Source organism: Eleginops maclovinus, chromosome 3 (assembly GCF_036324505.1).
Source record: "Eleginops maclovinus isolate JMC-PN-2008 ecotype Puerto Natales chromosome 3, JC_Emac_rtc_rv5, whole genome shotgun sequence".
NCBI classification, from domain to species: domain Eukaryota; kingdom Metazoa; phylum Chordata; class Actinopteri; order Perciformes; family Eleginopidae; genus Eleginops; species Eleginops maclovinus.
The window spans coordinates 19,535,954-19,561,493 of NC_086351.1; the positions used below are offsets into that span (position 1 = coordinate 19,535,954).

Here is a 25,540-nt window from a genome sequence, read left to right on the forward strand (position 1 = left end):
CTGTTGTTATTTTGGTTCCCTGTAGGGCTATGATGGTTTTTTTTGTTTGTTTTTTATGCACTTTAAGTCGAAGTGTATGGCTTCTCTTTGGATTAATTCAGGAGAAAAAATTTTAAAAAGTGCATCACTTACACTAAATGCAACATTATTATGAAATGAATGTCATTTTTTTCCATACCTAATTATAAAAGAGGTTTCTATTTGTTAAAGTAGCCCATTTCCAAGTTTGTGTTTATCTATGTCTTTATTTGTGTGTGTGCATATCTGTGTGTAGGCCTGGGATGATAGCAGATGATTAAGGAGTGGCTGCTCTGTTGACATGAGATACTAATGAGGATGAAATGAGAAGGTCAGGGCTCGTCTCCAGGAGGGGGACACCCCCCCCCCCCCCCCCACACCAAAACACCACCTTCATAACATCACCACCTCCACTAACACATCCCTCCCCCTCTTCTCCCCTTGTACCCCCCTGGTCGCCTCCATCCTTTCAAATGGACTGCTAATCCTCCACTTAATAGGCAAAGACCAGTACACACACACACACACACACACACACACACACACACACACACACACACACACACACACACACACACACACACACACACACACACACACACACACACACACACACACGTGTACACCCAGACACAAACAGACGTATACATGGAGGCGCCTCTGATCAGGCACTCTGCATCTTCATAATGGAGGTAATTAGCAGCTCAACGAGGCTACGTCACCATTATGATTAGCACGTCTTTTGGAGCGCACTTTAAATCTGACCAACCTTCAACACGCTGTCAACCCATTAAGCTCTACACTTCTAATAAAGCAGACATTATAACATATTTTTTATATTTACACTTATTATAGAAAAACATGAATTCAATACAGTTGTCCCTTTATATTCTTAGTTAGAAGAGGTTTTAGTTATTACAAGTTTTTTTCTTTTAAAAGTGTAAGGGTCTTAAAGTCCCAATAGCGGCCACTGGAGGCTGTGTTGCTTATTGAACCCAGACAGACTTAAGTGGTGTGACCCAAGTGAGGAAGTGAGCAACTGATGTCGACAGCCTGAACAATTCAAAATATCCCCAAATAAAAGACATGCAGACATGCAACAATGAGTAATGTTCACATTTTATTCAAGTCATGAACATGTTCGAAATGTTTAGTTTCTTGTCGACTAAACTAAAACGACTTATGTTTGATGCAACTTATCGTAGACCGATTTTTTCGGATGGCCCATTCTTCCGAAACACCAATTGTGAAAACATGGATCCTTCCTCTCTTGTACTTGCCTAGGCTTCTTTCATTTTGTAAGATAATTACTAATAAAATTGGACCAAAATGCCCATTTGTTTTCCCAATATCAAGGCCATTGTTAGGAGGTTCCATCGCTTCAGACATACATTCCCACTGGAACCAACAGACTTTTTGCCATCATTCATAGGTTCAGGCATAAGGAATGATATTGGTTAGGTTAGGGTAAAAATATAACTAAAAACACAACAAGAGGCAGAGTTTGGCTGTCCATGACTTGGCCATGGAAGTAAAAAACGATTATGACTAGGGATGTTCGGTGACATCTTTGCATAAGAATTTGACATTTTTGTTAAATGGAGAGTGTATATTTTTTGTAGCCATGGGCCTTGGGAACAATGGGTAGTTTGGGATAGTTTGGGTAGTTTTTTACTAAATATTTGAGTTTTTGAGTAACGCCTTGCAGGATTTATAGATATAATAAATGACTAATGCAGCGATGAGGAATGTAATGATAAAAAATGCAGACAAAGGTAGGAGTGATGGCCGTGCAGCGGTGCAGCAAAGCGACCTGTGTGAGTGCAGGGGAGCTCTTATTAATGAAGGTGTGAGGGTCTCCATCAGCATTGTGAACTTTTGACCCTGACAAGGGGAAGGAAGTACTTGGCCAGCTGCATGCCATTTTTCATCTCTCTTATAGACCTCAGAAGAGAGGCTTGGACGGGGGGTGGGGGGGAGAAAGAGAAGGGGGGACCGAGTAGACAGAAAGGGGCGGGTCCGATATTAAAGAGAAGTTGGCCCTGTGAAGTGTGGCGAAGTGTTGTATGGAGTCCTCCTAAGCCATGACCCCTGCGATTTTAAAGAGTGTCTCGCTCACCTCGTTAATCAAAGGCTGATGCGTATCATGGTGACTTCCCTCCTTTCCCCCAACACCACCCAAAAGCCCACCTTAGCCAGTTCCTCATTGTCATTTTTCACAGGAGGTTCATGGGAAGATAAGGATCCTCAGGTTGCCACCCAGTACAAGGAAGGGAATGTTGGAAAAGGTGTCGTATTTTTGTCTTTGTGTTGCTTTCGCGCATGTTGACCGCAATGAGAGGGGTCAAACATTGTGCGTTCATTTAAAGATGATGTTTTGCAACACTTTTGTCTATTACACACATTTGCTAAATGATGCATTATATTAGCACTCATTAAAGAGGATTTCACACATCAACGTATGGCAAAGGTCTTGCATAGTAATACTGTGAGGAAAAACCTGTATAAATTGTTTTTGTAGTTCCAAAGGGGGAAGAAAAACCTGGGGTGTGGACTTGGAAAGGAATAGACAACTGTTGGCAATTATCATTTTTGTGAATTCAGCATGTTTGCAATGTAGAAATTCCCATGTACTGTATATTACCTATTTTCCAATAACAGAACTCACGTGCAAATTTGACTTCAGGAGTTATGTGTTTTTGGCATGCGGTATCCTGTCCTCCCGGGTATCCGATTTTCCTCTTCCTCCTGCAATGAAACAGTAGGGAAATTTATAGAGCAGGATAACGGAAGCATTTTTACCTATATTTGCCACAGTTTTATTCAAGAACGGGACAAATTGTTGAAAATTGTGCAGAATATGTTTTGAAATAATGATCTTTTTTACTTAAACTCCACAGATATAAAATAAAAATTCAAGTTTGTATGCCCATTATTTCAAATCAAACAAAAGTATGTTGTAACGTCATAAATGTGCCGTATATTAAGTCCTGCTTCAGTCCAGTGTCATTGCTTTAGCTTGCTCTGTTTGATCAAAAGTGAGTAAGAGAGAAAGTGAGGGAGAGGAAAAATGAGCCTGCCAGTGGTTAATTGAGCATACAGATTCCTAATGTGTCAGGCAGTGGCCTCGCAGATGAGGGATGGCACTTTTTCATGATGCATCTTCCTTTGTTTCCTCTTTAAGGCTAATGAAGTCGGCCTTCCAGTCGCCACCTGGGCCAGACACCAGAGACACTCTCACACCCCATTCACAAAGTCTAACAGCGAGTCATCATCTCCACCCTCAAGCCTGCCGAAAGACAAACACACACACACGAGCAATGACACACACAGGGTTGAAAGCGTACACATACTGTTCATGCAAACACGTACACACCAAAGGCGTTATGAGCTTTGTGATGTACTCACACTGAGGACTGATGTTTACAGCTTATTCATTATCAAAGCCGCAGACCTGTTTATTTTTACTGTCTCAAAACAGCAAGCATCCATTATCCAAAGATTCTTTTTTCCTACATGCCTTTAGGTCACCCACTAATGAGCATAACACAGAGGAAACATGGAAGCGATTACATGAGGCTCGGCTGTTTGAACAACGCTGTGATGATATTTGTACCTTATGATTACATGCATTTATATTTACAGAAACAAGAGGAGAGGATGCATTTTTTATGTAGTTTGGGGACTTGGGATGGGTTTTTGATCGAGCAACCAGTGAATGATAGTCAGTTCCCTTCCTTATCCTTGTTCTGCTTTAGCAAGGTGAGCCTAAAACCTCCTTCGGCGCCTCTTTCTCTTTCGCTGTGGCAGATCAGGCCAAGTAGTTCTGGTCACCCAAACATGTTCAAGGTGCTCCGTGACCATATGTTTGCTCATTGGGGAATGGAGCACGGGAAAGGCTGGACTCCATGACCTTCACCCAGGTTGAGCAATGAATACTCCAGGCTCTGCTCGCTTGGGTTCATGCCAGGTGAACACAGTAGTTGGGCATCCCAGACATGCAACCGGAGAACAGCGAGCATTTATGCAGACACACAGAAGGTGGAGAATTTGAAGGTGGGAGATTGTCAAGTTTCTTTTGGAGTAAACTTGACTAGTTCTCCTCTCGAGTTTTAATAAATTAAGGTTTGTAAATTGGTATAATTTATAAAAGCTTGGAAAGAAATCAGACACCCCTTATATTGATGTTAAAATATGATAAAATAAGATTTGTTGTTTGGCTGGCTCAATTAGAACACACAATGTTCTTAATTTAAATGTTTCAAGCACAGCACAACTAAATATTTTGGTGCCATATTATATTTTAGAGCTATACTGGTTCTCAGTAGTGATATGAAATGTGGTGCATTGGCATGGCACACAAGTTGCCATTGTGCAAAGACCAACTTCCATATCCCCTTGTTTCATTATAGGATTTCAATTCCTTGTTCTGTTATATTAACCTATGGTAAAATTCTGACAACATCACAGTTCCCTGTTTTAGTTCTCTTGGGTTAAAGGCAGGAAGTGTGGATTTATTATCACTCAGTGCCAGAAATATCATAATTATCAGTGACTTTTAGTTTCTGTTGAAGCATTTTTTAAGAAGTGGGGTAATATTTAGAAATACACTATATTTCATGTTTTTATTGTATGTATCAAATTATATAATAAAATGTTTATTATTACAATTCATAATTAATATTTAATTAAGATTTTCGAGGGATTTACGGTCGCTAGTTTAAGGAGGTTTATTTTTCTCTTTTAATTTAAAAATGTTTTCTAGAAACAGTTGTATCATTAAAAATACAATAATTAAAAAGAAGTATAGTATTCAAATGACATGATCGACTTTTAAATAGAAACATCAGGACAGTGTTAGTCACTAAAAACCCATCACATTTTACCAATACAGCATCCTAAAGTCAAGTCTCTCTCATGTTTATGCTTGATAGAAATCATATATTTTCAGTCAAGAACTTCAAATAAAAGGAGTCCCCTTACATTGTTTTAATTAATTGTTTAGTTCAAATGTCTTTTGATACATACTTCCTCTTGAATTATACCATCTGAATGGGTGCAAAATAAGCAACAGATAAAACATGTTCTGATAACTCAAAATGTCTACCTAGTGGAGTCAACATGGAGATTGTTATGGGGAGGGAAACGCCATTACTCCTCAGATAATTTAAACATGTGTTGGCATTTATCTTGGTGGTCCATGTCCGAACACTAATGACAAACTCTTGTTATTAGTGGACTGAATCAATGCCAAGGGCAAAGCCCACCCAAAACTATAATCCGTTAAGGTTCCACGCTCTCTAACTTGGTATTACTGATACAAAACACATAAGTACAGTAGTCCTTCAAAGGAAGAATACATAGAGTAAAAACACATTCGTTTTCTTACCCTCTTTGTACCAGTCAAACTTTATTTTGGTGGGAATATTAAATATTTCTGCTTGAGAACACCCTTTAAACTATGAAATGACTGCTGTCACTGACACACTGACCCCCCCTGTACACACACACACACACACACACACACACACACACACACACACACACACACACACACACACACACACACACACACACACATACACACACACACACACACACACACACACACACACACACACACACACACACACACACACACACACACACACACACACACCACGCTCCCCTGATTGTGGATGGATAGATAGTTGGGAGGAGGAGGAAGGGAAAGAAGTAGTAGAGGGGGGGGGCTGAAATATATAATCTCCTGAAAAGAATGAGGCCCTCTGGGATTTTTCTCAAAGTGGCCCCTCTTTGCACTGGGGCTAGGGGGAGAGAGGGTGAGGGCTGGTGGTGGTGGTGGTTGTGGGGGGTAAAAACATAGCCACTCTACACTGTAACCTGAGCCAGAAGGGGGCCAATCTGTCAAATAATTAGCTGTTGCCCAGCACAAAGGTTTTATTTGCAGGAATTTCATCGCGGCAGGATTGAATAATATGCCTGTGTATTGTGCGGGGTCATGGGAACATCATCTCTTACTGGTTGGCCATAAAAGACGGCTAAATGATAATGAGAAAAGGCTCTGGTAATTCAATTCCTCAAGCGTTGGTTTCCATCTTTTCTCCCCCCCACCACCTCGTCTCCTCTCCCCCTTTCTCTCAGTCTTTCAGTCCTTTTCTCTTCGTTCAGCTAATTGCAAGGAACTTCATGTTGATGTTCGAGTGGCTTTATTCAGTGTGTGAAAAAAAGTATGATTTAAACTGCACAAATGACAACTTGAAACTTATTTATGGTTATTTGAATTGAATCAATTTCTCATGTCTCTTTTGTTCTTTATGTCATCCCCTCTATCCCCCCATTTCAACTCTGCACCCCAAAAAATAAAAAAAATGTCATTGTACAAACAGGCAATAAAAATGTAATGAAATAATTAATAGATAAAGTGTAAATAAATATATATATATAAATACATGCACATAAATAATTGATTTTATCAAAAAAGATCATCCAAAAAAATATTTAAAAACTGACTCGCAAAAAATAAGTAAGAAAATAATAAATAAATTGTAAATTAATGTAAGCATGGGCAAACGGAATACTTTTTTACATATGAATGAATTAAAATACCCTTATTTATTTTTCTGATTTATTGATTCCTAAAACTTTTATTAATTTATTAATTAATAGATAGTCAGTACGATATGCTTCCCTCTCGGCTCAGTTGTCTTTTTTGCACATTGACCTCTGACCTCTGGGAGCAGCCAACCAGGAAGTGGATAGTGTTAAAAGGGATTGATTGGTTTGTGGTCTACAGATGATTGTTTATATCATTCCATACTGGAGGTTTGACCTTCGGTGACCCCTTCTGCGGACCAATCCGCTGAGAGCTTTGACCTGCATCCATTTGCAACAGCGTTAATTAGCTTTGACGGGCCCTCACTTTTCTTGCGTCCCGGGTTGTAAAACGAAGCCCCGCGGTGCCCTGATTGAAGAAAGACGTGGCGCGGCTACTCCACTTCATATAGCTCCACCATATCCTGCTGCCCGAATGTCAAACACATTAAACTTAATGTACCAGCAAATCTTACTCAATTATTTGTATGTTGTTGAGGTGTGTGCACGCGTGTGTTTATGTGGTGGCCCCCTAAATGGTGTTCATATGTCAGTGTATGTTCAGCTGTCTGAGCACACTCAAGCATGCTGGTGTTTACATGTTAGAGGGGGAGAGAGAGTTTTACGCCGTGGCACCAGGCAAGTCCACGCAGGATGAGGTTACACATCCTGCAACACACGACGGAGGGATGAGGAAACTTGCTTTTAAGTAAAATAATTGGATTATTGCATCCTGCGATTGCGATAATTATAATGAAAGCAAGCTTACAATTTTCCAATTATTATTCTATGCCGATTCTGTTCCTCTCTAATAAAGAGGAGCACTGATGCAAAACAAAATGCCAGGACTCCATTTCCTGCCTGTGCCTTAGAGCTATTCAGGGATGAGGGAGGTACACACACCATCTGAATATCCCCAACCCACATAAAACATATGACTACAGAAGATACACAGCTCCCAAAAAATTACACTTAATGGTATGCAAATTGTTGCCATGTACAGTCCTCTTTCTCTGAATTAAATGCAGGGACGGATTTAAGAAAATGTACTACAGGTAGAAACAGTTTCTATGCACCAGTCAATTTAAAGAGTTGAGTTAATTTTTTCTTCCATAGCATCTCTTTCATGAAGTGGAAAGAAACATTTCATACAATATATAAAAACCTGTAATCAGAAGTGTAAAGTAACTAAGTAAAAGTACTGTACTTAAGTACAATTTTGAGATACTTGTACTTTACTTTAGTATTTCCATTTTATGCTACTTTGTACTTCTACTACACTACAATTCAGAGGTAAATTGTGTAATTTTACTCCACTACATTTGTATTGTACTTTGAGTATACTGTATTAAGATGAAAATACTTTTGTACTTTCAATTGAATAACATTTTAAATGCAGAATTTTTACTTGTAACTGAGTATTCCTACACTCTGGTACTTCTACTTCTACTTCTACTTCTACTTAAGTACAAGATATGAGTACTTCTCCTGCATCTGCCTGTAATACGCAAAAGTGTGTGTGGTGGGGACAAACTCCTTCTCGAGGGAACTTTGGGATTTTAGCCTTTGCAGAGCATTTACATGCAGGAAAAACCTATATACCACACTACAGGAAAGGGAAAACCAAAAAAGCATAATAGGGCCTTAATCAACTGAGTAAATATATGATTGTGTCTTAAGATTTTTACCTTATTCAACTGCAGTGTTTCCTTTAAATAAACTCTTTATATTTATATGTTAGAAGACAAACTATCTGTTAAGTGTGAAATAAAAATGACACAGGCTTACAGCGTGTGGTTTATTTTCCACTGTGTCCTTGGTTACCATACAGGCATCACACCGACATGAGTCACTCACTCTGCCTCTGACAAATCATTGTATTGAATCTCCTCCCCTCACAGTATCTCCCACTCTCTGCCTCCTCCTCCTCCACCGCATGCACGAGCACACACACTCTCAGTCACTCATACGTCTCTCTGCCCTGCCTGTCAGTCTCCCACCAATTCCCTGGATCACACTACATCTGACAGTATTTCATCTCGGATTTGAGGATAAGTGAAAGGATTTCAGTTCAATCTCTGAGCTTAGCATGAAAACGGTGCTCAGTGTGAAAAGCTAAGGGTTTACAATATGTGGGCTCCCACCACCCCTGCTTCCACCCTCACCCCAACCTTTTTTTTTTTTCTTCCTCCTATGTCGCTCCCTCGCTGTTTCTCTCCCTCCTTCCCTCTTTGCAGGGTTTTGTTGATTTAGCTGTGAGTGGCTGCCTGACACAACATTGGCTAACTCCTCAAGGAGCCAACCCCATTGCATAGTTATTCTATCACTGGACTCCAAGGGGAACAAAAAAGGATGTATTTTAATTAAGCAAAACCCAGGGGCTTCAGTATAACTATAACCACATAAAGGTGGAGACGGGGAGATGAGGATGGAGAGAAATTGTAATGTTTGGTGTTAAACTGCATGATGCACCTTGTTTATGATTGAGAACATAATGCACATCTCATATTCACTGCTATGCTTTGACACATACTGTATATAAGTCCACTGAGCTAGGGGATATTTTTTGCATATAATTAAAATAAATGATGCTTGAAAAAATCCCAAAGTTCATGCCAGAGGTAGTTTCTCTCCCACACACTCTCCACCTGCATGACACGCCTTGAATGGACTCCTTGTTTACCTATGTAAAAGGTGAAATCACTATGTATCATTCACAGTTTTATCAGCTGACCACTCCAACACGCTGGACTTGATTTGCTAACAGGCGGGAATTCGCTAAGCGGTTGACCAATCACAACATTTCAGGCCAGTTTACCAACAAGAGGCTCTAAAAAAGTACTTTTTGAACATTAATCATGTAAGCTTGATAAAGTAGAGGAACATAAAACAATTATGAGCCTGAAAATGAGCATAATATGTCCTCTTTAAACTATATATTTGTGAACCATTTTCAAATATTGTGACAAAGAACTCATGCCAAAATAAAGAATAACACCAGACGTATCCTTTAAATGTGACGTAATATATGGTAAGAACAACAGTGACAAACCCTGGTTGGCCTTACAAAAGAAGATAAATATGTTGGCGGTGTTTTTTTCCCCCCATCTGCCTATCACTCCTTCGCACCGTCCGAAAATGTTGCACTGAAAGGAAGTCTCCCATCTTAGTGATATGTGCAGCAAATCATTTTTGTGTTGTACAGCAGAATTTGTATGTGTCTGATTTCTAAATCCACAGGTATATTCATATTCCTCAATTTGGCTTAATAGCGTAAATATAGTGACAGATTAACAAACAGCTTTGCATTAAATGGAATCTTTCGGCTTTCATTTTTAGTGCCGGTAAGCAAAAAAAACCTACTAATTTCCCGCCAAAAACTAACCAGGCAACACTCCAGGCAATATACATTGCCGGCACACACTGTCAGCATTTAACTTATTAAATTATTAACATATAATTACAGTGATCAAACAAATTTCTTCAAATTTCTGTGTATGCTTTACTTACAGAGTGGCAGGACAGAAGACAGTGAAATAACTTGCGTGTCTACTTTTGTATGTAGCTTAGCTTGTTTTGCTGTAGCATACCTGTCTAACAGACTCTAATATCAGGTGAAGGGATTAAGAGTGGACCCCCCCAACCCCAACACAAATATCTGCAGCATATGTTAACCCTGGAAATAAAGAAATAATGTCATTGCATGGAGAACCTGAGGAGAATCTTGAATGCCAGTTGCCGGTAGGAAAGATGGATTGCCTGAATTCTCCACCAATCACCAAACAACACATTGGCTGCAGCATTGATTGATGAAGTATTTAAGTCGTCAATCTCACATCACCTTCTTTTCTCCCCCCCCACCCCCCACCCCTCCCCCCATGAAACTGGCTTCAGAAAAGCTTTGCTGCGTCTGCAGATCGGATGAACCCTGACCGAAGGAGAACTTTGCAGATTTTCGGCTTTTGGGATCAAAATAGGTTGGTCATCAGGCAGAGTATGGTAACATAAATTAGATGAAAAAGTAAGAGGGGTTCATGTCTTGTGAGCAAATGGTACTGTACGTGTCCCATTTAGGAAGTGAGGGGAAGGCACATGCATCTTGGTTCAGACAGAGGTCTTGCATTAAGTCTGTGCATGTGTGTGTTCCCACCTCCCTTATAAAAGCAGTCATTTCTCAAACTACGCATTACGCCTCCACCTTAACCCTTGCATTACCTTGTAATAGCCCTTAGTATGTATAACTCAGCCCAATATTATTGATTACAAATCATGATTAACAATAACTATATTGATAAAAATGGAACATTAGCCCTCACCTTTGACCTTATTTGCAGACCTCTTTGTACCTCTATGATGTATTCAATATCATAATCATGCTTGAGTACACTTGGTTTGAAAAAAAGGTTGGGGGGGGGGGGGGTTGAAATCAATGGGGACTGCGCTCATAAGCAAAGAGAAAACATCACACCTGCAGATATTGTGTTGACAATGCATTGGAGAGCAAACACAGAGCCGCTGACGTCTCCGAGTTATGCTGAAGAGGCCATTGATCCACCAGTTAACCTATTCTCCTGCATCTATACAGCAGCAAATCCTCAGAGGAAAGCGACCCCCCCTCTCTCCCCCAACCTGGCCATTGTTTCCCTTCACTAATATGATACCCCCTGAAGGTTCTCCACAGACCTCATTTCTAATCAATGCATGTGGTTGGTGGGATCATCCTGTCTCTGCAAATTAATGACTTCACTTTTTTCTGTGGTTTCATTCCATCGATTTGTTTTATTAGCCCATTGATCTCCATGCACCTATCCCCTCAACCCACCCTCTTCCTCACCCAGCCCCAACCCCTTTTCGTCCTCTTTGCTTATCAATATGATGACTGAAGGCATAACATTCTGGCAAAATTGTGCTTCCTTCATCAACCAACCAAAATTTCCCAGTTTGGGATTCTTATCTTATCCTATCAATGACTTTGGGATGAATACAAAATATGAGTAGGAAGGTGTGCATCCTTATGGAAAAAGACCTTGCTCGTAATCGTTAGACTATTTGTTGTGCTATTTGTGCTATCTGTTTATATACTGTAAATCGTGTGTTCGTTTGTCATCAGGATTGAGGAAAATTGACTGGCAAAATTTGCAGGAAACTTGGTGGATTAGTGTAGCATGAAACAAGTTTAATCCGTTCAATGTTGGTAGCTGGAAAATTCAAATTATGTTTCAATTTCATTAACATTTTGAGATAGGGCAATTGTGCTGCATTCTTGTGGTGTTGGAATGATCTGAAAAGTGAGTTCCCTACCGGCGATATCCTTTTGAATGTTACCGCAACACGGTAAACAACTTAAACAGAGCATCCAAGAGTTGTTCAAATGCTTTGACCAATATAAAGCAACCTCTACATAGGGTCTATGTTGTTTCCTTCAGTACGTCTTGTGAACAAATGGAAGGCCAAAGAATTACTTCCCAACCCGTGAAATGGGAACTTCAAAAGAGCACATGAATGCACCATTGGTCCCATTCTATTTTTCTTTGAAATTAGCTCCAACCGTTCAAGTCAAAATAAATGTTCTAATTCTAATTCTTTACAACAAAATATTCTATTTCTAAGTGAAGAATACATTTCATGGTGTCTATAGGTCTAACATATGAATATCAGGGTTAGGGTTAGAGGTAATCTGGTTTTATGAGTTTAATACAACTGTCATGGTCTAAATCACTTAGACGTCTGGTCAGGGCTCGGTGGTCTTATTAACAGCCATATCTAACTCTCTCCCCTATAATTCCCTTTGAGATCCGAACAAAAGGATAGGAAGTGCTTTACTTTGACAAGTCAGACTTCACTTCACAGGAGGAATTACAGCTTTTCATTTTCTGTCACTGGAGCGTTTTAGTGAGGTGCCCTACTAGCATAACGATGTTCTTTCTCTGTTGTTTTATGGCTTGAATCATGCACAAAGAGTTGATTCACAGTAATTACAGTTGAAAACACAAATGCCAACATGCATGGGTGAACTCGCTGAGAGAAAGACGCAAAAGTACACACATTAGATATTGTAATGTTGAAAGAAATATATATATATATATATATACATAGCTGGAGCAGTGAGTGGCGGACACAAAGACTTACACCATGCAGTGAAATGAAAACACCCCCTAAAATCCCTGAAGGAAACTAAATTCAAATGTGTGGTTGTTCAGGTTAGCCCAATGTCCATCAATTCTGTCTGAATCCATTAGGATACACACACTTTGCATTTTCTAGAAGGTTGCATTTATATTGTTCTCTCAAAGCCACTTCTATATTATTTCTGTCTTTCCTGAGCCATCAAATAGTGACACATGCCGTCTAAGAAAACAAGCTGAAGTAATACTGGAGGCCGTAAAATGTCTGGCACCACCCATCCTCCCTCCTTAAGGATTCTTTCGTCCTCCAGTCGTCTCTATAGTTATCCTGCTATCGCAGATACATCACTTATTAGCAGTGTTGGGCAAGTTACTTACAAAATGTAATACAGTACATATTACATAAAGTAATAAGGTACATTACATTATTACTGTCTCTGAACTGTAATGCGTTACACTACTTTTGCGTTACTTTGAGTTAATTTCACCAAAAATAACAGCAAAAGTAGGGCTTTAAATGCAAAAATGTAGTTTATTGCAGCTCATTAATTAAAGCTATCCATCTATGGCAGTACATGCTGAACATCAGAAAAACAGCTAAAAATTAAACTCATGCTCTGTTTAAGTGGGCTGAATAATATGTGATACCGGTAACATTACGTCTCTGTTTGTTATTAATAACATGTTAGTGGAGCCTCTGCACGGCCCTGTAACCTGCTGTATATGAACGAGTCTCTATGGCAACGTTAGCTCACCTTGTCATTGGTGTGATAACAGGGATTTTGCTGACAAGCTTTCTAAAAGCCGGCGATTCCACAGCTGACGGAGGCTGCATATTTTCAACACTCCGCCACCACGAGTCTCCTAACTTCTCAGGGTTCAAGCAGCAAGAGAACGTCAATTTCTGTTGCTTTGGCCTTGCGTGCACTCTTGTCTTTTTCTTTTTTCCCCCTCCGAGCAAGCAGCTGTCCATCGCAAGCAAGTAGCTCTCAATCGGGAATCTGTTCCTGCAGCCATCTTAACTAGCTTACTATTCTACCAGCACAATTGTTCCTCTGGTGTCGCAATGTTTGTGAATTCTTAGAAACAAAATTTCGGGTTAAAATGTGTTGTAACTGCGTTGCTGAGAATTGTAACGGGTATTATATTACCCAAATTTCAGAAGTAATGCGTTATATTACTGAGTTACAGCAAAAGTAATACATTACTGTAACTCTGTTATGTTTGTAACGCGTTACACCCAACACTGCTTATTAGAATACACGCCAGTAAGTTTGCAGTGTTTTTTTTTTAACTAAAATGACATGGTGCTTAAAGAAGCAATACCAGCTGTTTCAGTACATGTTCTATAAAAGTTTTGAATAGAACCAGCTAATATTTTAATAAAAAGTGATTGATTAAATGTAATTATTAATATGATAAAGTTTTGTTTTAGCAACCAAAGTGACTTAAGTAACTTGAGTTCCCTCTTTGTATCTGTTTGGAGACTTTTGAAATGTGTTGCTTTTGTCAAGGTTAAAAAGAGTAAAAAAGATTGCTATTTTGATTCAGACTGAAGCCTTCCTTTATCCTAACCCTAACCCTGTTTTGTAATCTTAAACCCATAAGCCTTGGGTATAATTCTATAGTTCACGATTTGTGTGTGTCTTTTTATTTGGGCAAAAGCTATGAAATAATGAGCATGTTCCAATAGAAACTTTCAGCGCTTTTAAGCAATGTGATATAATAACTTCTATGTGATAGAGAACTCCGGTTTTCAACATCACTTTGATAGAGACTTTATTGACATAGTAATCCATTGCTAAAAGAAAACACCCCAGTGTGCAAAGGCCTTACACAGAGCCTGCAGCATCCAATAAGTTGAATGTGTAACCGTGTGAGGGAAAGTTCATTTCAATGACCGGATAAATGACCGTCCTGACAATGTGCATGTTCAAAGATGAGAAGAGAAACTATCAAGCAACCCGATTCCCCCTCCAAACTGCATGTTTATCCAGCTTGTGGGAATTCCTTTTCCTCAGGATGGATCTGGACTAGTCACGACTGGCGACGTTCCCGTCCCACCCTTTCATGGAAATCACATCCCACAAAGATAGACGATTACTCACTTTCTTTTCCTACTTAGACATTACACTGCTGACCGTATTATATCTATAAATAACATTTAGGTGACTCCTAACCAGAATACTCAAACGGAGACATCCAACCGCGTAGGCTGAAGGTATTTAAGCCATTTAGTGTTCTGATAGAATGGATGGTAATGATTGGACACAGAATGAGATGTTTTTATTTCAAGGGACACTACAATGATTTTACACATGAAGTATCGTATATATATTTTACTGAGCCAACAAACAGTGTCTTCTGTGGCTCTGGAAGTGGTTTTACAAAGTGTAAAGAAAAATAACAGATGATGTCTTTATCTTGGCATTGGCTCAAGAATTTTAAAAGACATTTTTGTTCAAAACTGGAGCTGTGGGATTCTAGGGAGGCGATTATTTGGGGTGTGCAAAGAAAGACACAATTGAGTTGCATTGTGGGAAATTTAGTAAAAGCCTTTTGCAGTTTAACCTATGCTAGGGATAAAACCCTTTCTTACTCAGAAGAGCTCTAAACATGATTACAATTCCAGTAGACAACTTTATATGGATATATGGGAAGATATCTACTTCCTAAAAGCAGAAAACAGACCTCTTGCCATCATCTTGATACTGTTATGTCTCATGCAAACATGGGATTCAGGTCATAAAGATTTATCTCTGAGATCAAATGTAGGACAGTATTCAGCATATAAGCAGGTAGGTTGAGTTGGATTTAGCCAGCGCTACATCCTTACATCTCTGTCCTGTCTTTACATAAATCCTTTCAGGGCTTCTGGCAGCAGTTTCCTGCTCTTTCATCTGGCTCCCTTGTGGTAGGACTATTAGCCCGGCCTGTATACCTGCAAATGTTTGGGAGGCAGCTGGCTTTGGACGCTCAGTGCCTACACGAGCCCAGGGGCTGCTGGGACCTGGGAACGCTGGCACCGAATACCGATGGGTAATTAGACCTTCATTCAAGAGCAAATGTGGCAAGCATTAGACACAACGCTCTTTCCGGTTCAATTCATATCTCCATCCTGCCTTCCTTCCCCTACTAACAACTACACTACATCTTCAAGTCCCCGTCCCCCCCCACCCTTTTTCTTGTTTTTGTTGTTCCAGTCTTGGTTAATCCGTAATCTGAGGCCAAGATCTTGACCTATATTGTTGTATGTTGTTGTTCTATGTGTGGAATATGGGTTCTAACAGAGGGACCCAAACCTGTCAGTCACTAAGGAAAAAATATGTCTAATTTCTTTCATTTTCAAAAATAAAGCCTATTAGTACAATAGGAAATTAAATTTGGTAAACCAGGATGATTCATAACAGGAATTTGATGGCACTTGTCTTTTTTGTTTTTTCATTTCTTACTTTAAAGAATACTTAATTGACACTCGCAACAAAGTGCATAATATATAAATGGCCATAAAAACATCACAGCTGTTTTAATGATTTTCATGCTTAAATCATCTCATTTAGTCATCAAAAAAATGTTCATACACGAAATTCTCGACAGCAGTATAACAGCCTCTTTAAAAGCTTCATGATAAATCTTACTAAGCTGGTTTAAAACTGGGAAGTGGAGCTGGGGTGGATCCCAAATGCAGGAGACTGCATACTTTTAACAGAAAAAAATAATTTAACATATCTCAAGGCAAGAGAAATGAGCAGATCAGAGCCAAACTGAACAGCACAGAGCTTTGCAATAAAAGACATGCAAGGATTCAACTTAACAGAAGAGCAGGATTTAAATACAAGTTGATCTAATGAGGAGATAAGATGCAGGTGTGCAGGAGGACAGGTGGTCACAGGGCTAATGAGAAACAGGTTAAACTAATTAGGTCAAAACAGACAATCAAGAAAGGCAAGAAAACATAAAAACAGAGGAAGTAAAAAACAGACATGACACATGATTTTAGAAAATAAAGCAAGATGACGATACATTTGCAGTTATCACAGGTGGTACGAGTGTCTATAGACATAAACAGAATATGTTGATACAACTCTGTTGATGTCTCATAATGTGCCACTTTGTTTTTCTCAGCTGTGAGAAACATGACAGTGGCTGTTTCTCATGTAAGAGGAAAACGATGGGAGGCCCCTTCCAGTTTTGTGGTGAAAGGTGACATAACCCATAATTCCACTCAAACCACAATGTTCTTTTATCAGATGTTCCTCTTTGATACTGCAAGGATAGTTCACATGATGAAAAGCTGTCTTAGTGACTATTTGCTGTAAATGTACATCAGCATGGAAGCCTACAGAGTTCAGTGTTACACAAAAAAAGGAGAAAAGTCTGAATAAAAGTCTTAAACAGAGCATACGAATAACAATAATATTTAAATATAAACCACTACATGGTGAAGTTAATTCATTCATATATTATTCTAACTCAACTTATTAATATATGTCTCTAACTATACTGTTGGATAGAATAATACTAACAACCAAAGCAACACAAATGGATTGTTAGCTTGTGTTATTTTCGATTATTAATGTGAACAGTTAGTGATCACTGCAGCCCTTGGTTAATGGTAATTCAGTTTATTTTGTGATTGCATTGACATTGTCTCTCTTTTTCAAAAAGAAAAAAAGAGACAATCTATATATAATAGCCTATCTCTTGTTTTTCTAGCTAACAAGAGCTAGCAGCTTAGCTAGCTTGCTTTTGGTGATCCTGCTAGGCAAAAGATTGGCAGCAGGTGATTGACTAAAAGTTGAGGGGGCGGAGATTGAACCTGTCATAAAAAGTGACTCTTTGCCATAGAATTAAAATAACATTCGAGAAAACTAACAAAAAAATAAAAATTCAATTAAATCAAGGAAATAACATTAACCAAACCATAAATAAATATAAATATTTCACTTTTTTTTTAATTCGTTTTTTTTATTTTCATGTATTCATTAATCAGATTATTTATTTCATCATGCAAGATATGTTTAACACACAGTGAACACTTTGATGCCCTTATCTACTTTTCCGATAACAAAGCCAAAAACACATGGATATTAAATAGCTAAACTCTACTTTACATAATATTTCAATATGATGTGATAATTCTAATGCGGCATAACGAGTATTAAATATTGTGTCACAGGTACGGGAGCGTTGAATAGGCTGGCGGGCTCCTCTTTGAAGTGCAATGAATGGAACTAGAAGCTGCTTTTAGCGGTCAGAGAAAAACACTGAGTCCAAATTAGCATAAACAGGAACACAAAAGAAAGAGGGGAGAGGAACGAAACAGAAAATAGTGTTGTCAACAGGACCCCCCGGTGAGGAATTTCAATTTCATATATCTAATTATCCCTGTCAGAAGGAAAGATGTGACAAAAAGCTGTCTTTGTTCTCCCTCTTTATCTCCCGCATCTCTCTCAATTAATTTCCACATACGAATATGACTAATTGTCTCTCTGCAGCTCTGCAGCCACATAAATAATAATTTTCGGCCCATGTTGGAAGGGGGTGGGATGTTCACGCATCAATTTATAATATTTGAACACAATGGATTTTGCATAATTCAGGTGATCACGTTAGCAGGCCGATGCAACCTCTTTGTAGGCATCGCCCTCTGCCACACAGTCTTGTAGCCCGCATAATACCTCTATACTTTTCCTCTTTTGTAAACGAGAGCGTTATGTCTCTCATTTCTGTCATTGGGATTGGGTCTTTGTTTAGAGTGATGATATTAGCATCATAATCAGACAGGGAAAGAAAGAGGCAGCCGTGATGACTGATTTATGCATGGTTTGTGTGGAGAGACCAACAAAACCAGTCACCGATCTAGGGTGCATTTTCATCAGATATGCGCATGTTAAAGTTTATTATTTCAGTCATTCATGTGCTAACTAACTGGAAAACTGAAAAAAATGTTTTTTCCCCTGACATAACTCTCTCAACGGATTTTCAAAGTTAGCATTTAAAGTTTGCCTAGCATGCTGTTCAAATGAAAGCTAGAAAACAAGTGCTGTGTGTATTGGATTCATAGTACATACATAATAACACATGTCCTTGTGCAAAACTAATCTACACAATAAATGATATACAAAGGTCAAAGACAATCTTAATCATGTGGTTTTCCAAGATTTCTAAATGTTATTGGATTTAAGTGATACACATTGGATAGTGAGATGAAATATCAAAACAACTTATCCAAGAATTCCTGTGCCATATGACCAGTACATTTCTGCAGATGACCAGTACTCTACTGCATGCTAGCTATTCAACTTTCTACACATAAGGGTAAATACTGGGCAGGTAATCATGAAGTAATTCTGTTCTACTTTCTAACTGCTCAGTATAATGTAGCTCTTTCCTTAGGGGTGCACAAATAGAGTAATGATGAATGAAGAGTAGTTAGGTTTCAAATTCTGGGTTGTAACTTCTGTATAGAAATGTGTATTAATAAAGATTACCGGATTCTCCCTGATTAGTTTCTTGTTACATAGCAGCTACTCACAAGTTTCTCTTTGTACTATTTATATGTAAATGTCAGAGCCAAAGAGACATTTTGAATATGCTTAATCAAAACAGACTGATTTACCTTTCATAAAAATGGCTTTACCATGAGAGTATTGCACTCTGGTTTATATTTAAGTCACATCACAAGGTTTGTGACTCTGACAATGATTGAATAATTAATTGGTATTTTATTGCCTCCGAGAGAGCTTGTCTTTATCTGTGAGGGGGAAGGCCAAAAATATGTACTCTTGCTGAAAAGATGTTCTTCACTTAATGACACGGGCATAAAAGCCCTTGAAAGGATAGTGCTAAAGTGATGACTTTTTTTGATTCAATCAAATCCGTCTGAAAACAATCAGAGAAACTGAAAGATAATGAACGAAACATCCAAAACTCTTCTAAACAAAGCTGCAGTCGAGCTGCGCTACCCCAACCGTAAAACACAAACACTCATTCACTCAGGAAAAGGGGGGGGGGGGGGGGGGGGGGGGGGGGGGGGGGTATTGTTACATTTCATTCGACACATTCCTTCTCTGTGGACTCTTTACCAGTTGTCATGTCCTTTTAGCTGGCTACATTCTTTCTTTCTCTGTCATGTTGGCGTTAATGACAGTTTTGTATTTGGATATGGAATACATGTAACAACACTTAGAAAGGTAAATAACCAGGAGAGGAAAAATAACGTCATACTGTTTATGCTCTTAAGTATTTTCAAATGATTAGAGTCATTTATTGTATGGTTGTATACATCCATTGAGCATGAGCGTGCATGCAGCATGTTGCAGTTTCTCCTGCTAGTAGTGTACTGTTTTCTACTTGTATCCTTCTTAATGGATTTTGGTTTAGGTTTGGGGTCCAGATTTATGGAGAAAATTTGATATAAGCCCCACCCCCATTAAGTACACTCTAAGATTACAGGCTAATGGGAATGGAAGAGCTAGGAGTCAGACAGACAAGCTAAAAAACATTATTTTCGACAAATGCCTGCCAATGTCCAGCAACACAATCAATCAGGGCTAGCCCCTGCAGTGCTGGACATGTTAATGCCACAAAACTACTTGTTTAAGTATATGAAAAGATCATGACATTGGCTTATATTTAAGTCAGATTGCTTGGGGACATAAGATTAGTATGAACTTACTTACAAGCATTCTAATTGAAAGTGTTTGCAGACTTTTTGTACCATGTCTGACTTCCTTGGAGGCAGCCCTATACATTTAAGCTAAATAAATGTATACTAATAAGAGTGCATTACTCTTTAGGTAAACGTGATAACACTTGCCTAGTCAAATGACATTGTTTGCAATACCAGCAACAAACATTGGCTAAAATGTAATACTGTCATATTAGTTCTATTACTTTACGTCAAGTATAATTGCTCCTGTGAGAAATATGTGTTAAACGTATATTCCAGCATACAAAAACCCCTGTAGAAGTTGTTACTGTAGTTGACACCTGTTGTAGGCAAAGCAGAAGATTGCTTTCACTTGCCCTTGGTGGAACAGGCTCCATTAACTAAATTCAACCTGTCACTCACATCCAGCTGTATAAAATTGTCACAAAACTTTCCATGCACACATTCATTTGCATTTTTCCATCAACAGTCAAGTGTCTGCAAAACAGACGATAACAAAAGGAGAAAAAAAACGATTTGCATTTGGTGTAGAAATAGTTCCAGGACAAGGGCTGTTAAGTTTGAAATTAACATGTAAACAGTTGGAAAGTCTGCCCTCCTACACCCCATCCCCCCACCCCCCCTGTCCCCTTCTCCTTCACCCCCACCCCTGGTTCCCTTTTAGCGCCTTGATAAATATACATAAAGCCCCCCTCACAAAGACTGCCTTGTTCCTTTAAATGGGCTACTTTTTAATGGAGACATATATTTCCAGGATTATATCAGCATTCAGTTGCAAATTTTGAGTTGTAATACTCTGGTTGGGGCAGTCTATGATTGAGAGTATCATTTGGATGCGGGGAACACCTGGTGCTGAGGGCTGGGGCTGTGAGGGGGCTTGGAGCTGACCCGGTGTCAGTGCCAAGGCTTCACTTGTTCCCAGCCTTCTCATTCAGAATCTCCCTGCCTCAGCCTTCACTGTGATACTGTAGACTGGCATACTCTTGGAAATGCCAAAGAAGTAGCTGAAGAATATTGGAGGCTAAGTGAAACATTTTAAAATAATTTAAGGGTCTTGGATTATATTGAAAAAGCTTAAAATGTTAAAAACTGATATCAGTAAGATGTGCATGTCTTGAATATTATAATTGTAACTGTAAACACATAAATGGAGGGGGAAATACCCTTTTCCCTTTATAACATTATTTTGCTAAATAAGCTGCATTTTGTTTGCACAGGTAAAACAAAGACCTCAACATACCCTACTGTAACCACGAAAAACAAGAAAACTACAGTTTTTTTTCCCCCCTCCACTTTGCTTACTTGGCCGCATGACAACAGAGCGGGGTCGGGGGAGGTGGGGGAATGAGTCGCACTATTTGGAGAAGGAAGGGGTATGGGGTCCATTCAAATGCACCCCGCATCCACTCAACACACAATCAGGCCTGTATTGCATTTTGCAAATTTATACCCAGGATGTTGGTTTAGAGTGTTTCCCTGAAAAAAAAAAGAAGGATTTTTTTTTTTTTTCAAGTAAGTGTCTGCTTTCATGAGCAAGAGTGATTGAGGCACACAAACAAACCTTTGTTTCCTTGCCCACAGATGCAAGGCCCAAGCTCTGATTTACGCACTACACTAAGAAACATTTGCACTTTTTTTATACTTTGAGACTAACACTGTATGAACAAGATGAAAGAATAAAAGAAAAACATTTACTACGGAATTCAGCAAACGTGTGATTAAATTATAATTAATGTTGCTGTTACAGCTACACAAATGGTAGAAATAAATCACCACAATGAATGATATACATTCTACACAACACATCCACTAGCCAGTCAAACCAGCCTCTGTTCTTCCTCAAAATATTTGCACAGCCTATGTTTGCAGTGGCTCGAGAGCTGTACTCATGACAGGCCAATCTATAGCCAGACACAAAGAGTCAAAGTCAAAGGCAAGAAACACTGAAGCTCATGGACATCGACGTGCCTTTGCCCTATTTGAGAGGCTAGACATTGGCTGGACGTGAACATTTATGTTTTAGCTCTGACCCTTAAACACATTCTTATAACACAGTGTGCGTTCTACCGATTTTGTCTCAGTTGACATTGTATTGATGGCAGATGTTAGGCTGTGTTTTTTTTTATCAGTTCATCTGGTTACCCTTTCACTATTCATTCATGTAGTACTTCTTGTCCTCTTTTTTGTTATAGTAACAGACTGTGTACACATCCCTTCACTTGTACTTTAAGCAGAATTCTTTGCCAACATAAGATACATTCGACATATTTCTTTTTTAGATATCTCAGTAATATTGCAATCATCAAATTGTTAAAGTCAGGATAATTGTGTAGCACAACCCTACCTTGCTTTTTTGTAAAGTAAATAAAAAAAACGTTGTACGCTTTTGTACAGTTATGGTTACAGACTCTGTCTACACATCCCTCTTCTTGTACTTTAAGATTTAAAAAAAAATCAGCTATGGAAATCAGGAATCGCATTAATTTAGTCATAATCAAAATATTTTAGGTACTTTAATCATGTGGAGAAAATCTGATATGTTGACAGCCCTACCTCCAATAGTTTTTTTTGTGAATAATTCATTATATCAGGGATCTGGAGTATGTTAGAGTGTATTTTCTTCATGATATGCCGGTAATATTATGTTTTACTTGTTGGTTTCATCTGTGAGTCACTGTTCATGGAAATTAATACAAAGAAAAGTGTATTCATGTTAGTTTACTGTTACAGTAACATGATGCTACAGCGCTTGCGTATCAAGTTTACTCTCTGATATCGGAAGGTTTCGATGACAGTTATTCTGAAACTTAAGATCAAGTTAAGTCATCTTAAGTATTTGATGAGGATAATCATTTTTATGCCAAGTAATAAATCCCTTTATTTAAAACAGTTGGCACATGGACCTAGACGTGCCTGCCATTTGTCAAAGACCACAAAGCAGTTGGTGTGATTTAAAAAGGCCACTCATTGAGAAAGTCGGACATTTGGATGTCCAAATGATAGATTTGTAATATGTGCACTACATCAGGTCAATGACTTATATTTGCTGAGCTGAGAACACAGTCAAGCTGCTGACAACTTGTTTACGTCAGTCCCAATTAATAATTAGTTTAATGATTTGATCGGTTGACATGTGCCCCGGACGAATGCAGGCAGGAAAATGCACACACAGTGCTGTTTGCATAAATCTGCCATTTCAGCTCAGGTTGAGGGGGAACAGAGGGATGGAGGTGGGGGAATTATAGGACTCAGATGTGTGTGATTGGCGGTTCCCTTGGCTCCCAGGGTTACAGAGTTCAGAGAAAATCCGATTACTGCTCTCCCTCAGGTCAAGCCTTCATAAATAAACAAGGGGAGAGCCTGAGGCACTGTGTTTTAGTATGATTAGCATATCATACAGCCTATCGACAAAGCACTTATCATATTACAGCACGGCCGTCCTCTGAGCACACGGAGGTTACATGTACATGGCTGCTGAGCATACATCTCTGTTCATTAGCGGGGTCCTCGGGGGAGAGAATAAATCATATCAGCACATGGTTATGGCAGCTCAGGCATTTGATTCAGCCGTACGGTGGATGTTAACCAGGGCCTTTATTAAGCCGGAGAAGAGCTGACAGTTAGCCTCACACAGGAACAGGAAGCAAGACGATTGGAAATGATGGGGTGGATTGATATTGTGAGGGGAGTATTGTAAGACGCAAAGCTGAGGTGCTTGAGACTGGTCCCCTTTTGTGACACCTGTGTTGGCCTCCGATGTTTTGAAACTTGGTTTTAGACACTTTTGGAATTTGACAAATCCAGCTAAATGCCTATCTGGTCCAATCCACAGCATTAAAAATTATCCTAAAAGAGACCTTTAAGTTATATGATTAAGAAGTGCCATTTTAAGTTCTAGTCATTACCAAGATGCCTTTAAGAAAAGTGCTGAACCATCAGTTGTTGACCCCCAGGTCCCGATTATACAATTGTGTCCTCAAACAAAAGTTTGTATCCACTACTAAGAAGAGTTAGTATTTCTGCACAAAATGAGCAATTAATTTGCTTGGGCAACCACCCTCTGAACAGAACATAAGTTTGAGTTTACATAAAACAACTACTTGGCAAGTTTTTGGAAAGATTATGGAATGGGATATCATTGAAAATCTAGGTTTTTTATGTAGTTTATATACTTGGAGCTAGTCACATACATACAATACTGATTGGTTTCACATAGGAGACAACAGGGGCCTCTTGGGTGAGGGTCCTGTGTTTGTTTGTTTAAAGGTTAGGGGTTAGACTCATTCTGGAGACAGACATATAGAGCAGATGTAGTAGGTGAGTGCACTTCGATTTGTTCATTCCCACTTTGAATGAGACATGGTTTCTTTGATGTTGGCCTTGACTTTTAGTTCTAATCTTGGACATGACAATTTTCCTGACTACCTACAAAGAACTATTCATCCAAACTAACCACCCCTCTACTAGGACTTCTTGTTATATTATGTCACCTTACTGTCCCTATTGTGGTTGTGTATAAATGAACATTGAATATGAACTGGTGTATGCATAATTTGTGTCTTGGGTCTGTGTGAAATTATTCCCCCCCTTACAGGGATTGATTAAGTATCTCTTCTTCTTCTTGTTTATGGTTAGGGTTAAACGTATTCTAATGCTTGACTGAAATACAGAGCACATATGTTAAGTTCACTCTGAATTGCTTAGTATGACTTAAGAAAGAGACCAAGTTTATTTGAAAAGTCCAATACACCCTGAGTTTTAGTTTCACTCTTGCCGATTGAGGTCCTGGCTGCCTACGAGGATGATCCAATGAACAGTGAAATGAAATAAAATAAAAAAAGGAGGATAGAGTTTGGTACAGCAAACAGACAAAATAATGTTTCTGTGCATGATGAAATTAGCCCAGATGAAATTATAACTGTGTCTTAAAACTGCATCCTTGATTAGGTGGAAGTCACCAAAACTCTCAGACACGCTACTCAGATTTCAATTTGGGCAAGCCTTTTCTCCTCAGCTACACAGGCTCAACTCACAGACCAGGGGCCACAATTAGCAGCTAGCCACTCTGACCACCGAGAAAGAGCAAATGACATCCGCACCTAAGCCCTCCTAAGCTCGGGGAGTCGGG

At 39.0% G+C, this 25,540-nt stretch overlaps 1 protein-coding gene across 1 annotated transcript in view; it reads right to left on the minus strand.

The window, feature by feature from the left end:
- LOC134861711 (uncharacterized) overlaps window positions 1–25,540 on the minus strand; it is a 78,078-nt gene that overhangs the window by 21,331 nt on the left and 31,207 nt on the right. The window contains exon 5 of the mRNA XM_063879129.1: window positions 2,687–2,766. Coding sequence (XP_063735199.1) covers window positions 2,687–2,766 — 80 coding nt within the window. The remainder of the gene's footprint in view (window positions 1–2,686; window positions 2,767–25,540) is intronic.